This window comes from Lissotriton helveticus, chromosome 3_1 (genome assembly GCF_964261635.1).
Source record: "Lissotriton helveticus chromosome 3_1, aLisHel1.1, whole genome shotgun sequence".
In the NCBI taxonomy this organism is placed as follows: domain Eukaryota; kingdom Metazoa; phylum Chordata; class Amphibia; order Caudata; family Salamandridae; genus Lissotriton; species Lissotriton helveticus.
Genome location: NC_136061.1, coordinates 1,931,358,220 through 1,931,372,469, shown reverse-complemented (window position 1 = coordinate 1,931,372,469; position 14,250 = coordinate 1,931,358,220). Strand labels below are relative to the sequence as shown.

General features: G+C 44.3%; 1 protein-coding gene across 2 annotated transcripts in view; it reads left to right on the top strand.

Annotated features, from left to right (window-relative positions):
* SPG11 (SPG11 vesicle trafficking associated, spatacsin) overlaps positions 1 to 14,250 on the top strand; it is a 573,976-nt gene that overhangs the window by 292,337 nt on the left and 267,389 nt on the right. For both annotated transcript variants that reach the window (XM_078682963.1, XM_078682964.1), the window contains exon 17: positions 11,546 to 11,749. In XM_078682963.1, the coding sequence (XP_078539089.1) occupies positions 11,546 to 11,749 (204 nt within the window). The remainder of the gene's footprint in view (positions 1 to 11,545; positions 11,750 to 14,250) is intronic.

Below are 14,250 nucleotides of genomic sequence, written 5' to 3'. Positions count from 1 at the left end.
AACACGGACGCATAATAGAATCCTCTACTTATAATATCAATGGGGATAAAGACCGTTCCTGAAAGAACCCCTCCAGAAACATTGAAAGTTCCATCTGAAATAAGAGGTGAATTGTAAAAGTTAATTACTAACACCGTAGTGTTATGAGGAAATGTTGGGAGATTACCTAAAACAATTGTCGAATCAAAAGTGACTAACTCCATATTGCATCCTAGGCTTAAACTTACATACGTCACCAGCCCTCCCATTGCTCTACTATGCATCACTTGCAAAGCATGAACATAAAAGGCTGCATACCCATCCATGAGTGCCGTCAGCGAGATAGCTTAGATTTCTTGGAAGCAAATACTTTTAACATACTGATCTCTTTGCCAACATCGAATACAGATCTTACCCCCGCCACATTCCAACAAAGTATCCCATATAGATTAGGTGTCCCTAAAGGTAAATCTCTCCCACTTCCAAGCCCTCCTCCATACTAAAATGTCAATTCAAAAGTCAATCCTGCTCGTTACGCGAGAATAGGGCAGCAAATCTAATACTTAGCTGGCGTTCTGTATTAATCACCACTTGATGAAAAAAGGAACACCCTGCCCTCGGCAACATGTCCTCTTGTATCTCCTGACTTCAAGTGTATTTGTTAGGGGGATAGAAAAATCCTAATGTGCGAATTACAATATCCATCCTCCTTAAGAAATCACAAGATGGGTACCATACTCACACACACTTTCTCTCTCACTCCCTCCTAACCCCCCACAAGTATACTTAACTAAGATTATAATTCGTGTAAAGGCACTGCATGATTAAAACATCATTTTAAATTATATTTTATACTGTTTTTAATTTTGTTATTAGGGATGGGCTTACTATTCTGTTCAGTGTTTATGATTTTCAATGGAGAGTTCCTGAAGGAGAAGGAATGGTTTCTTACCTGTAATCCTATTTCACCTTCAGGGGAATCTCCATTGAAATCATAAGCACTGTACGGCCCTGCCCACTTCCGGGATCCCAGAGCACAGCTGGCAGTCTTTTATCTCTAAGCAAACACAAGGAGATGATGGAGGGAACGCTGAAACTTTTCAGACACTCACCCCCAGTCACAGATCTGGGTTGAATCCATCATCGTTCTTTAACTCACTTTGCCACCCCAGTTCAGACATAGCTATATGCAAATCAGTCTTGATCCTGTGCCTCATGGGAAAAGTCCAGCCCGAACTGCCAAGCCATGTCTTTCCTGGACCAAGCATCCTGGGACCGGTTTCAGGCTAACAGCTCTCATCAGCCAGGCTAGCTTGAATCCAGTGGCAAAGTGAGCAAGGGACCCACGTCTGGACATACCCTGCCAACTGAGGGCAAACAAAGCAAGCACTGTGTGTTTGCTTTAGTCTTTTATCTTTCACATAGGCCAGTGAGATATGAACTTCGGCTGCACACTCCACCTGAAAATACTGACTATCTGGAATACTGGTCTAGTCAGATGCCCACAGATCCAGCATGTTCCTCTACATGAAGCACTAGCTATCCAGGTTCACTTCCTACTCTCAAGTCAAAGCTCAGCTGGTCACTTCTCTAAGGACAAGGTACTTTCCAGTAGGGCAGAGACTAGGACACCCTCTACTGTGGCAAATCCTCAGTTTCAGTTGGACTTCTTTTCAAGGAAAAGATTTCTCTTAAGTTAAGTATGACAACCCTATTGCAGCTTTGACTAACAAACTGTTCCCTCCCTTCCTGTTCTATAGCCTACTGCACTAGAAACACAAGAATGGCTGGGCTGTGCACGTTATTTAGTCCTTAAGTATTTACCATGTTCTCTTTGACTTATGCTTACGTCTGAGTCAGTCACAGTGAATGCTTCTGTAAACTGCCCTTTGTAGACCGTACTACATTTTGGCTGTTGTCTGCATGGGTGTTTGTGTGTGAAAGTAAGTTTGCTCTTTGATAACAGACTGTTTTTGTTTGCAGGCAACCACTTGTACTTTTGTGAGCAGAATGGGGTTAGGCAGCCAAGCTTACTGAGATTCACCGAGTTTCCCAGGGGTGATATCTTAAGGAAAATGGACCCCGCAGACATAAATGTGCACTCCCACAATAGAACTGAAGTGTTTTATGAAAGGATGTGAAACCTGATGTGATGCTGTAAGTGAATTTTGTTTGCTTGGTAGAATGAACTGGATGATTTATCTGAGAACAAGAGGAGTGCACATGGGCAAACTGCCTGAGGTAGCTCAATATTTGAATGGGAAATGTGCCTATCAGAATGTATCTATGTTGATACTGACAGTATGGGTTTGGAAAATGTTGAGCAGATTCTGGCAAAGTACATTTTGTGCAATGTAGTCTGCGGAGCCGACTGGCCTTTGGTGGACCAAACTGAGACCCCACATGGCCAAGCCAGTAATCAGAGTGCAGGGATTTCCCAGGACCGGAACTCTTTAGAAATTAATCACTTGTTGACTGTCAGGAATTACCACTCTGGTTCCGGAGTTTGGTAAACCAACATCAGCAGCTGAGGAGAGTTAGAGTCAGGAAGTGAGCTTGACACGTTTGCCTGATCATTGAGGGAGGTAGGAGCACCATTCAAAGAGTGTTGGGTAGTGTCAATAAATTAACTAGGGTTCTAGTGACTTCACAATACTAGGTTGGTCCCCAGCAGTGTTAGTGTGTAACTTCCTGGGGGTTACGTTGCCTCTTATCCTAGTGAGCAGGACCCTCACAATGCTCCCCGAGGAATAGGTTCTGCATATGAAGTTCCTTTGTTTTGGCATCATCTGGCTAGAATCCTCTCCCACACTTCTGTTGAGGAAGAGACTGTTTGGGTTCATAGCCTGTATCAAGTCTTTAAAATATGGAACATGTAAAGCCAACATGTCAGTCTTGAGAGAGTAAGAAAGGAATACTGAGTAAAACACTTGTGTCAGTAACTGATGTGTTTACCAAGAATCGTTCGTATACTGCGTAATCCTATAGTACTATAGCATGACTATGGGTTTTCCACTCTTCAGCCTTTCAGTATGGTTGTGCCATTTACGCTTAAATTAAGTGTAGTGTACTACAATTTTCTGTGCAAATACTACTTTAGAACTTGGTTGCCATGTTACTGCTTGGGGCCTGTCTTCTTAAATTAATATGGTGGAGGTATTCTCTGTGTTTTCTCTTTGCTAATATTGGGGAGACTTGGGAGTTTGTGTTTGGGAGGGGTCAGCATTTCATCCTCATTGAAAGTTTGTACCCCAAACTGCAGGATTCCTACATGAAGCTATACTTTCCAGTCCCTGTTTATAATAGGTCTGTAGTGAGTCAGTGGCTCTCCGGGTTGGCGGTTGTATAGAGCTAGATTAGTAGGTAGTCACTCCTGCTTCTCTGCCATGGTGTGAGTCTATATGAATAGTAAAGTAAACCATTGATTCAATTTTCTTGTACCCTCCTGAGTGTTTCCTTGCCTTTGATTGGCTGTTGAGTGAAAAAGTGTTCTGTTTCACTTCTCCTTCATGTTGAAATGTATTTTGGATATGCTTGGCTGAAAATGTATGAGTTCTCTCCAATGCTGTGGTTTATATCATTTTAAGACTGTATTTTCAGCCTCTCTGTTCTTCCCCACATTATCTACTGTGCATCTTCAGCAGGTACCTTACTGTGAGTGCTAGACACCGCTTGCATTTTTTGGAGTGTTAGGGAGAAGGACGACGCTTTGCCCGTGAGCCTACCTGACTCTGACGCCGCAGCTCGCCGCACCCGCTTTGCGGGTGCCGCTTCGCGTCTGCGGTCTCTGGTGGGTCTGGAGGACCGCTGTTGGGGCCGCTGAGCCCGGGACCGAGGGGAGAGTGTGCAGGCTGCTGGAGCATCGCGGGGACTCAGTCATCCAGGAGTCCCTGCGCGAGCCTGCACACCTGGGCGAACTTGATCGATTGGCCCCGCCTAACCACCACTACCACGGGCTCAAAATTACCAGCCCTGCATTACTGTTTGGGACACCGCTTGCATTTTTTGGAGGATTAGCGAGAAGGACGACGCTTTGCCCGTGAGCCTACCTGACTCTGACGCCGCAGCTCGCCGCACCCGCTTCGCGGGTGCCGCTTCGCGTCTGGGATCTCTGGTGGGTCTGGAGGGCCGCTGTTGGGGCCGCTGAGCCCGGGACCGAGGGGGAGAGTGTGCAGGCTGCTGGAGCATCACGGGGACTCAGTCATCCAGGAGTCCCTGCGCGAGCCTGCACACCTGGGCGAACTTGATCGATTGGCCCCGCCTACTCATTATCATCAATATTAACGACCTGTCAGCGCTGCGCGGGAGCGCGCAGGAGTGCGCCGGGCTAAGCCCGGGCAAAGGGCCCTCAGAGGCCAGAGGAGGCTGGGCTGGGCCACCTCCCTATCTGTTACGCATCTACATTAAGGATGTCTCCCACTAAGGACAAACCGTCTATGGCAGTGGGCGATAAACGAGGTACGCTTGACAATTTAGTTACCCGGCCCATATCAGTAACTGACAGGGAAATTGCACTTTCTGAGCGGCGATCTGAGAGACGCGGCTCTGTTGAATTAATTAAAAACAAACGATCATCCCTGGAACGTATACAGCACGCTGCCTCACCCCCTCCCGCCACGATTCACGAGAGCAAGGGATATGGCGTGTCCCTCAATGACAGCATCCCACTACTGTTTCAAGATATAACCTCCCCACTGGCGAATCCTGTCGGAATTAGCTTATGCGCAGAACCTTTAAATTGTTCTGCTACTCCCTTCATTCCGGCAGAGAAAGCAGGGAATCGGTTAGTCACAATAGCAACTGTACATGCAACTATAGACACAAATGGCGCCTCACTGGAAGATAACCCCCTCTCAATTGGGCCCTGTAATACCAGATAGGCAACTTTTCTCACCACCACTAACGCGCAATAGGAAGTCAAGGGCAGTTTTGACCACTAAGGCCACGAAGGCAGCCTCTATTGGGGCTATTAAACACGCTAGGCAAAAGAAAGGCCTGTAATCCCCCAAAGGGTAGTAGGCAAAATGCCAAACAGCCTAGAATTACAAAACTCGCACCGGAGCCATCAGAGCAGAGGGCGGAAATCGCTAAAGATAGAACGGACAAGGCCACGGCCACGGTTGAGGTAATAGATGTAAATGTAAATGTAAATGTAGTATACTTGTAAAGCGCACAGCTGCCCCAGCAACGGGGCGTCCCGGCGCTGTATAACTCTGGGGAACCCGTCCTGGCTTTCCCTGTGGGATGGTCCCTTGCTGGGAGTCCCCAAGGTGGAGCCAGGCATCCCCGGAATTGGTGGTGCCGTTGTGGAGATTAGGCAAGCTAATGCCCAGAGTTGCCGAGTGGAACCCCTGATTAGAGTAAGCACCGAAGCGAGAATTATCGAGTCCGCTGACCAAGGTCCACGACCCTGCCGCGTCGGGAATTGAACCCTGGTCCCAGGCTGACTTCTGCTCTCAGGCCTGCCGCCTCTAACCAGTGAGCCACACTACTCCACTAGAGAAGGGTCCACATGAGGGAGGGGGTCTCAAGATAATGGACTTTGTTACACTCTTAGATGAGCGATTAGCACATTATATAACACCAGTTATGGTTAAGTTGAACCAAATAGAAGCGAGGCGAAGTTTAATGGAGAAGAGAATATCAGAAGGCACGGGACAAACAAAAGCAAAAACAAACATACAAGGTGTTGATATAACCCTCGCATTGGATAGGACCACATCTAGAGTAAATGACCTGGTAGACCCATTGATAACTCCCATGACCCTAATCACTGTATCCAATATTGGCCCTGTCAATCATACGACAAACATTCCTTTAAGGCAGGGCACACAGGATGGCCCCATGACTATGGCTGGGAATCCAGGCTCACGGGCATATCAAGCAAAAAGGGAGTTTTCTCTTAATCTCCCACCAGAGGCTTGCCCTTACACAGTTGTATTGGCAAATGTACCGAAAATTAAGGAAGCTCGTGCTGAAGATTGGAATGCTCTTAAAAACAAAGTATTACATTTCCTTTCTGCCAAAACTGTGTTGGGGGAACACCTGTGTAAACACATTAAAATGGTGCGTAGAGTGCCATGGGTGGGTACTTCAAGCAAAACGATGGAGGGGGATTGTGTGGTGGTGAATTTTGGCTGCCCAAGGTTGGTCGCTGATATTTTAAAGCAGGCGGGCTCGGGCAGAATCCAACATGATTTTGTTAACGTTTTATCTCTGGGCTTATTTTATCACCCATCAAATACAGGAATAGGGGTGAGCAGACAAGTAAACTCCCTGACACCCCCATTGCTCAGTGGAATTAGGCTAAGTAATCAATATCAGGCACTTAGTTCACTGGATAGCAATGATTGACTGCCCACCAGGAAGCTTATGGGGCAGGAAAATAGAGGGAACAAAACGGTGAATGATCAAGTAGAGTGGAATGGTAGGGCAAAAAAGTTATCTGCATCCGTTGTTATAGGGAATAATGATAACCAACACATAGGAAGGGCAGTCAGCTCCTTCACAAGTGCTCAGATACCAGAGGATAGAGTGGTACTAGTGGAGGGGGTTTGTATGCAGAATGAAACCAGTACAGAGGTTTTGAGTAAGGATTATGGTGTGGTTAAAATCATTTCATGGAATATAGCGGGAATAGCAGCTAAATTTAACAATCATGAATGGCGCACACACATTAGCCAATATCAAGTCATTATCTTGCAAGAGACGTGGGCCCTGGATAATTGCCCATTCCACATGCAGGGATATAAGTGTTTTTTCGAACCGGCACAAGAAACCAGATTGGGGAGAGCCAAGGGTGGCTTATCAATTTATGTGAATCTGAGCTTGGAGGGTAGTTGGCCAAAAGTGGGCCGGTCTGCATGTGATTTACAGGTAGTACAGTTTAGGGGGAGAGGACTAACTATGAGAATTTTTAACTTTACAATAGAGTCAGTGATAGTAGGAATCATTCAGTTCTTCTAGAATTGGCAACAAGACTGGGTGAAGTAAATATAGATAAGAAAGGGGTTACACCCAGCATTATTATAGCAGGTGATTTTAATTGTCATCTTTGTCAAGCGCTGGTTAGCACTGATGAAACATGGTCATCTTGCCCAGTAACAACCGGACCCGACTTTGAACACTCAGAAGCGGGCCTAACCCTCAGTAGGATTATAGATAAGCATGACCTTGTGCACACTATTAGTATGATGGCTAGGGAAGAGAATGGTACCTTACCACCCACATTCAAAGGAAGAGGGTGCCAGTCATGTATTGATTTTATATTGGTGTCAAGGGCACTTAAAAATAGAATAATCACTGTAGGAATCACATGGAGCATATTCAGTGACCATAACCCTTTAGAACTTAACCTGCAGTGTGAGGAAGCGTTTGGGGGCCGCAGAAAACATACTGGGATTATGGAGAAGGTTACTGATCAGGGACGTCGGCTCAGGTGGGTCAATTTAGAAGAGTCACGTTTTTACAAGTTATTGATGGAGATAGGCAGAGCCAGCATAGAGGGCTGTTTAGAGATGGAAATAGAGGGACAATTGTTGCTGAATACATTTGGACAATTAACTGACATAGTGGATGGGTTATTGAGAATTAAGGCACCATTGAGAACCAAATCAGCACCTAGATGGTTCGATGGTAATTGTTCTCGAGCCTTAAGGGAACTCAAATTTTACCTTAAAAAAAGACCTAGGGATAACCTGGAAATACTACGGAGCAGACAGGCTTATAAAAAGGAAGTAAATAGAAGGAAAGAGGCATTAAAGGTGGAGGCCTGGGCGGATCTTAGAGAAGCCGCAGAGAGCAAGGACATGTCAGAGTTCTGGAGGGTAATTAACATCCCTTGTTTTAATGAGACTACTGTCAAGAACATAGGGTCTAAAATCCTACCGGAACCATGGATTGAACACTTTAAGGGCCTATACAACCACGAGGCTGCAATGGAGGGGGATGATGTAGGTAGTACACTTCATCATGTACCAATAGAATTCACCCTTAAAGAGATTAAAGATGGGATCGAGAGCTTGTAAAAAAATAAGGCCCCAGGTCCAGATGGGCTCCCACCTGATTTATTTTTGAGCTGTACGGACCTTTGGGCGCCAATAATGACACGGGTCATTAATGCTGCTGTTAAGTCGGGCCTCCCACGATCATGGTCGACCGCCACTATAGTTCCCATCTTTAAAAAAGAAAATAGGGACAACCCGAAATGCTACCGGCCTATCTCCCTGATAGACGTGTCAGCTAAACTATTAGGGAGGGGGATTCTTAATCGCCTAACTGAGTGGGCGGAGGTAAACAATATCATCTCCAACACCCAGTACGGGTTTAGGTCAGGAAGGTCTACGGGTGATCAATGTTTGAATCTTTACATGTTAACAGCCAAATACACTAAAGTAAGTAACGAGAACATGTATTTGGGCTTTATGGATCTGGCGGCCGCATTTGACCATGTTAACCGGAAATAACTATGGGCCATGATGCTGAGCATGGGTATTGAGGTGGGCCTGGTTAATATCTTAAGGGAGCTCCATACTGACACCTTGGCAAAAGTACGGTACAACATGGAGGGGGGTCTGACTGATTCGTTCCCCTGTAGGAGTGGGGTTAGGCAGGGGTGCATTCTTGCCCCCTTCCTATTCTCACTCTACATTAATGGGTTAGAACAGCACTTGTTAAACCTGAAGACTGATTGTCCCAGAGCTGGTGCACGCTTTATCCCAGTACTGCTATACGCGTACGGCGCGGTTTTGCTCGCCCGTACCCCGAGGAGTCTTCAAATCCTAATAGACGGGTTTGTCAGTTTTATGGGAGAACTGGATCTGTCTGTAAATCTGGGCAAATCATATGTCATGGTAGCAGGGCATAAACCAGGGGTAAAGCCTGCGTTCACGATTGGAAATCATAAGATTAAAAGGGTGAAGTCATTCTCATACCTAGGCATATTGTTCGATGAAGCCTTAAAATTTGATAGTCTGGTAGAAGACCGGTGTTCCAAAATGTTATCCACCAATGGAGCCATTGCAGGTTACGGCAGGAGGGTGGGCAGATGGTGCCCTGAGCAAATAATGAACTTGTACAGCTCCATGTGTTGCTCAAAACTCACGTACGGGGCTGAAGTATGGGGTTTTGTCAATGTATGCAAATTACAAACGGAAGAAAATAGGCACTTAAGGTCTATTCTTAAAATTCCCCAAAGTGTTCTAGCATCAATAGCTCACAGTGAATTGGGAATGCAATACTTGGAAGATTTGATCAAAAGAAGACCAATACTGGCTTGGATTAAAATATGGTGCAATCCTGATGCCACCTTGAGTAGAGAAATCCTAAGTGACTGCCTTAAAAAAGACAAATGCATGAGAATATCATGGCTCAGCTATGTGAAGGAAAATTTGGACGCATTGGGGTATAGCTTCCTCTTTAGTAACCCAGGAAAAATTGTTCCTTCGCACAAGCTGCATATAAAGAAGGCTTTTATAGATTTTAGAATAAAGCTTAGAGCTGAGGCAGAAGACGCTAAAATTACGGTAAGAGCACACAATTTAATAGTAACCACGGATGGTATGGAGCCTTACTTGCGCCTCATGCACAATGCCCAGGAGAGGTATTTTATATGTCGTTTTAGGCTCAATTTATTACCGTTTTTATTAGCATCCCCTATGGGTTTTAACACATCAATTGAGCAGAAGGGAGCCTGCGGCTGCGACAATAGGTCTCCGCAGGACTCCCTTCATTTTGTACTTTTATGTCCCATTTATTCGATGCCAAGGCGGAAATTTTTAATCAGTTTTATTAAACGTGCTAAAATTAGACATGCAAAGACAGCTTTACTATTTCTGCAACAGGCCAATGACCCCTGGGTGTTATGCTGTGTAATCAACTTTATTAAAATTGCATTGAGATTAAGGAGGTCCCTAGGGGATGAGTAAAAATTCCTGTGATTGGCGCTATATATTGTGTATAGTACTGCACTATGATTAGTTTTTATACTATGTATTAGATTGTACTATGTAATCTGTTGTTTATGAATTGTATTGCAAGTTGGGTTCATTATTGATTTAATCATTTTTTTTAATTGTATATAATCTACGCTTTTATGATGGCTTTTAACCATCGAATAAAGAACTCTTGACTTGACTTGAGTGCTAGTTATGAATTTACATCCGAACTACATTGCTCCAAACTTTCCACCCCCAATGCTGGATTGCTCTATGGCTTTTCCCACCTCTTTCGAGATGTACAGTCTTCCAGAGCAGTGCTGTACATGGGGCTGCAAACAGATGCACAGCTTAATCAAGCCTATAAGTGATTTAACCCTTCACTTTGAGCTACCATTGCAGATTGTACTCCTTCCTGACACAGCTTCATGTCTGTGAGCTTACAAACCTGCTACTCCCTTTTCTGTGTCCCACAAACTGAATGCTATCCTTTTGAGTTGCAGACACCAGACCTCAGATCACTTGGAAAAATTCCGTTCCCTCCTTGCAAGTTTATACACACCTGGTATCCTCAGCTTTTATCATACCCAGTTTTTCCAATTTTTGACTCTCCCTTTCTTTAGTCCAGGGAAATCTCTGAGATGAAGTAACCATCATGTGTTCAGAATTAGGAGTGCTCCTGGATCCAGTGACTCCTCTCCTGATTCTTTGTTATGCTGACACATTTAGGCTTTGGAGGAAGCGACCTCACTTTGCTGATTGCCATCAATCTTACTTGTAGAACATCACTTTTAGGTTTATTTAACTTTAGATAAGTGAGTTATCAACATATTTGTACTATTTTACTACCCTTCCTGGGTTCTTGGTGCCATGACTGGTATCTCTTTAAGGTAGTACTACCTGTCAGGTGAAGGAGGACAGTTGATTATGCTTAATCCCTCTCTGAGTATCCCGGCCTTTATGTAGCCTAGTGTAAATATATTTTAGATAACACATTCCTCCTTCACAAACCCATGACCGGGCTTGAACATTAAGTCATCGCTATATTTAGAACACCATTCAAATCAAGTGACAGAATTGTAACTTTGTATCTGACCCATTACAAAAACCAGCACCATTCCTGTAGGAGACAAAAGGAGATGCTATTGCAAGAGCACCGGGCCTTTACCTTATTATGCTACAAGTCAGTGGGAACTATGCATGCTGCACAATATATAAAATGCAGAAACATTAGTGGATTGAGCACAGTAGACCCCACATATCTCCCAAGTTATCGAGCACTAATTTGGCTGCTGGTTATAGGCAGGGTCAAATTTAATAATGCACTAAAATTCATATAATACTAGGATTGTCGACACCAGAACAATGGAAGAGCACAATAGGGTGTTATGTTGCAGGACACTGACTAAACCTGAGACACAAAACAAGGTGAGAAGTACCTGATTCAATAAAACATCTTTGAATCAACATAGAGTCTCTGGAATCGGACTGATGGGTGTGTTAGAGCAGGCCAATTCAATAAACATAAAAGCAGTTGGTGAAACCCTTTATGTTCTGTGAATAATAGCTGACTAGATGGAAGGACTTTGCTAATTGTTGAAGGCTAATTTCAGTACATTTTCGCTTAACAGGAGCAGGATCTTTGTAGCTTCGGAACTCCAGGACCTTGATCTCCTACTTCAGCGACTTGCCAGCAATGGGGGACCTATGCAGGAGCCTCACCCAGTGCCGCACTACAGCACGCAGGAAGGACAGGATTTCCACACTCAATTCATTTTGTATTGCATCCAGAACACCCTGCCTTACCTCCTGTACACATACCTGGACTACTACAGGTGAGGGTCCTCTGCACTTACTTCACCTTGAATATGGTACAGGCCCGTTTACCTGGACAACCTCTGATGGGAGTTGTTCACAATCACCTTCTCCTGTATTGCATACATTGACCCCAACTTCTTTTTATTTGGTTGATAGGGTTGTCCACACAGCACTCATCTACCAGGACTGTACTGCTACTCTGTTGCTCTACCCTTGGCCAATGCACACTGTATTTATCTACCCAGTTCATTTTCTGAGTCTTGTAGTGTCAAGTAATGGTCTTGCTTAGGAGACTAATGGCAGAGGCAGGGTTAAAGGTACAGTGGCTATAAACCGATGTACTTTTTATTTTATTTATTTACTCCTTTTAGTGCTGGTCATTCACTAAGTGAACAGCTGACACCCTGTGCACAGTGTATGCAGAATTGCCTCTAGTTGTGTGCACCTGTATCTGATGGCATGTTTGAGCATGCCATAGAGTAAAGCCATCTGTGGCAGAGTCCCTATGCTCTGTTTTAACTTTCAGTCTCCTTTCATTGGCTGACCAAGCCCCTGGACATGTTTTTATGCTCAAGCCAGCTCTTCGCACTGCCTGACAGTGTGCTCTAAACTCCTCTATTTGTCCATATACTTCAAACTATCTTCACACTTACTGTGTATTTAAAGCTCCTCACATTATGTGTGTCCATTTGCTGCAATATCCTCAAATATACTTCATCTGCAGAAGGAAGTGCTTCTCCCTCTGTCTTCTTCAGATTTTTAGGATTTTGTGAATCAGAAAGATCTTCAATGACCAAATGCCCTCTTATTTATAAGTGAGTCAAACATAAGGCTTCTTTGAAGACAAAATAAGCATAGCAGTGCAAATTATATTACAATTGCAAACAGTTAAATACAGTGATGAAACCCCAGAGAGTAAGCTACTGGAACCTGTTGAAAGTATACGTAATTCTTAATGTACAGGGACCAGACAGACAACTGCAAAAGTTGAAAAAATACAGAATGTTGGAAAATGCCAAGATTGTACATTAGTGCCTGAGAAGCCTACTGGGTTTATAATAGTGAAGAAACTGTATTAGCAGTAGCTTCCGCTAATGGGTGGCCCAAACATTAATGTGATTCTTTTATTCTGCAGATCATATGTGAATTCTATTTTGGATGGTTGGAACTCTTTTGTTAATGTCCTCCACTTCGTCTTTCTTCATTCAAGGGTGGGCGTATGTAAATTAATTCAAGCGAATGGTAGCCAGACCTGGGTGGTAGCCCTTTGGGACAAACATCCACTGTCGTCCCCACTGTGGTCCCCACATTACTTGCCTAGCAGTAGGCTACATTCTGACCTACCTCTATTCTATACTAAAGCCCCTTCCCTATTTGAGAACAGGCACTCACTGAAGGCAAAACATATAGCCTGTTTTGATACAGTTCTGCAGGTTGCCAGTGACTGTGGAGATTGTTAGTTTTATTTGTATTGCTAATAGAGCCATCTACAATATTGGACCAAGAGTCTTGATGGCCATGTTTGATCATTATTTACCTGGATAGTCTATTGAGTCAGACGAGGAGGTTCTCATGACGATGCTTACAACTTGCACAGAAATCTCAGTTCTTTGTAAATCCCTTGCCTAAAGGCTTACAAGAAATAGAAATCCACCTGTTGTTCAGAATAGACTTCATTTCTTAATTTCGCACTAATTGCAGCACTTTTAAAAATAAAACGCAACACCTCGGAAGGCTTTCAGTCCAGCTAGTATTAAATGCAGAATATCAAGCAGCACATCAAAGTTCAAAGACAATTGCCATTTTAACTGACCATGACTCTCGCTAGAAAACCATCAGTTGGAGCAAAGAGCCAAAATTGATAGAAAATCATCCTAATACATATATCATATATATATATATATATATATACATATATCATATATCAGTCACTTACCGCGAGTAAGAAGAAAAAAATCCGACTGTGTGGGAGCATTCGTCCACATTGAGAACCAACTGCATGATGGGATCTGCAGTCCGCGTAGCATGAATTGGCTGAGTGCTCCTTAACGAAATGTGGTGCAGGTGAGCCCTACGCTACTTTAGAAGGAGGGGCATAATCAATAAAAGAAAGAAGAAAAAAGAAAAAACTTTGAGATTGCAACAACGGAGGCATCTGATGAGGCAACCGCCGAAACGCGTCATGCCAATACAAAATAAAGAATTCCTTTGAAACCCTGCCGTGTCCCCTCATCCTTTTCAACGGAGAAGGGTAGCTGTGGATATGTTAGCGTGTGGCCAGTGACACGCAGAGGGGACCCTTCCAGAAGTGTCTTCCGGGAGTGTTTAGGGTTCAGTGGCTATAACCCAGACCGCCCGCACCCGATGGAGGTAGAGAATCTTGCTGTCAGCTGGCAGTCCGTGACACGCACGGAGAGACAGAGTTACTTCAACGGCGTCTCCAAGCCTCACCAACAGAGGATCTGCGAGGTTGGAAGTGCAGGGGCAGGAATTTATGATCTTCCAACACAGTGTTACA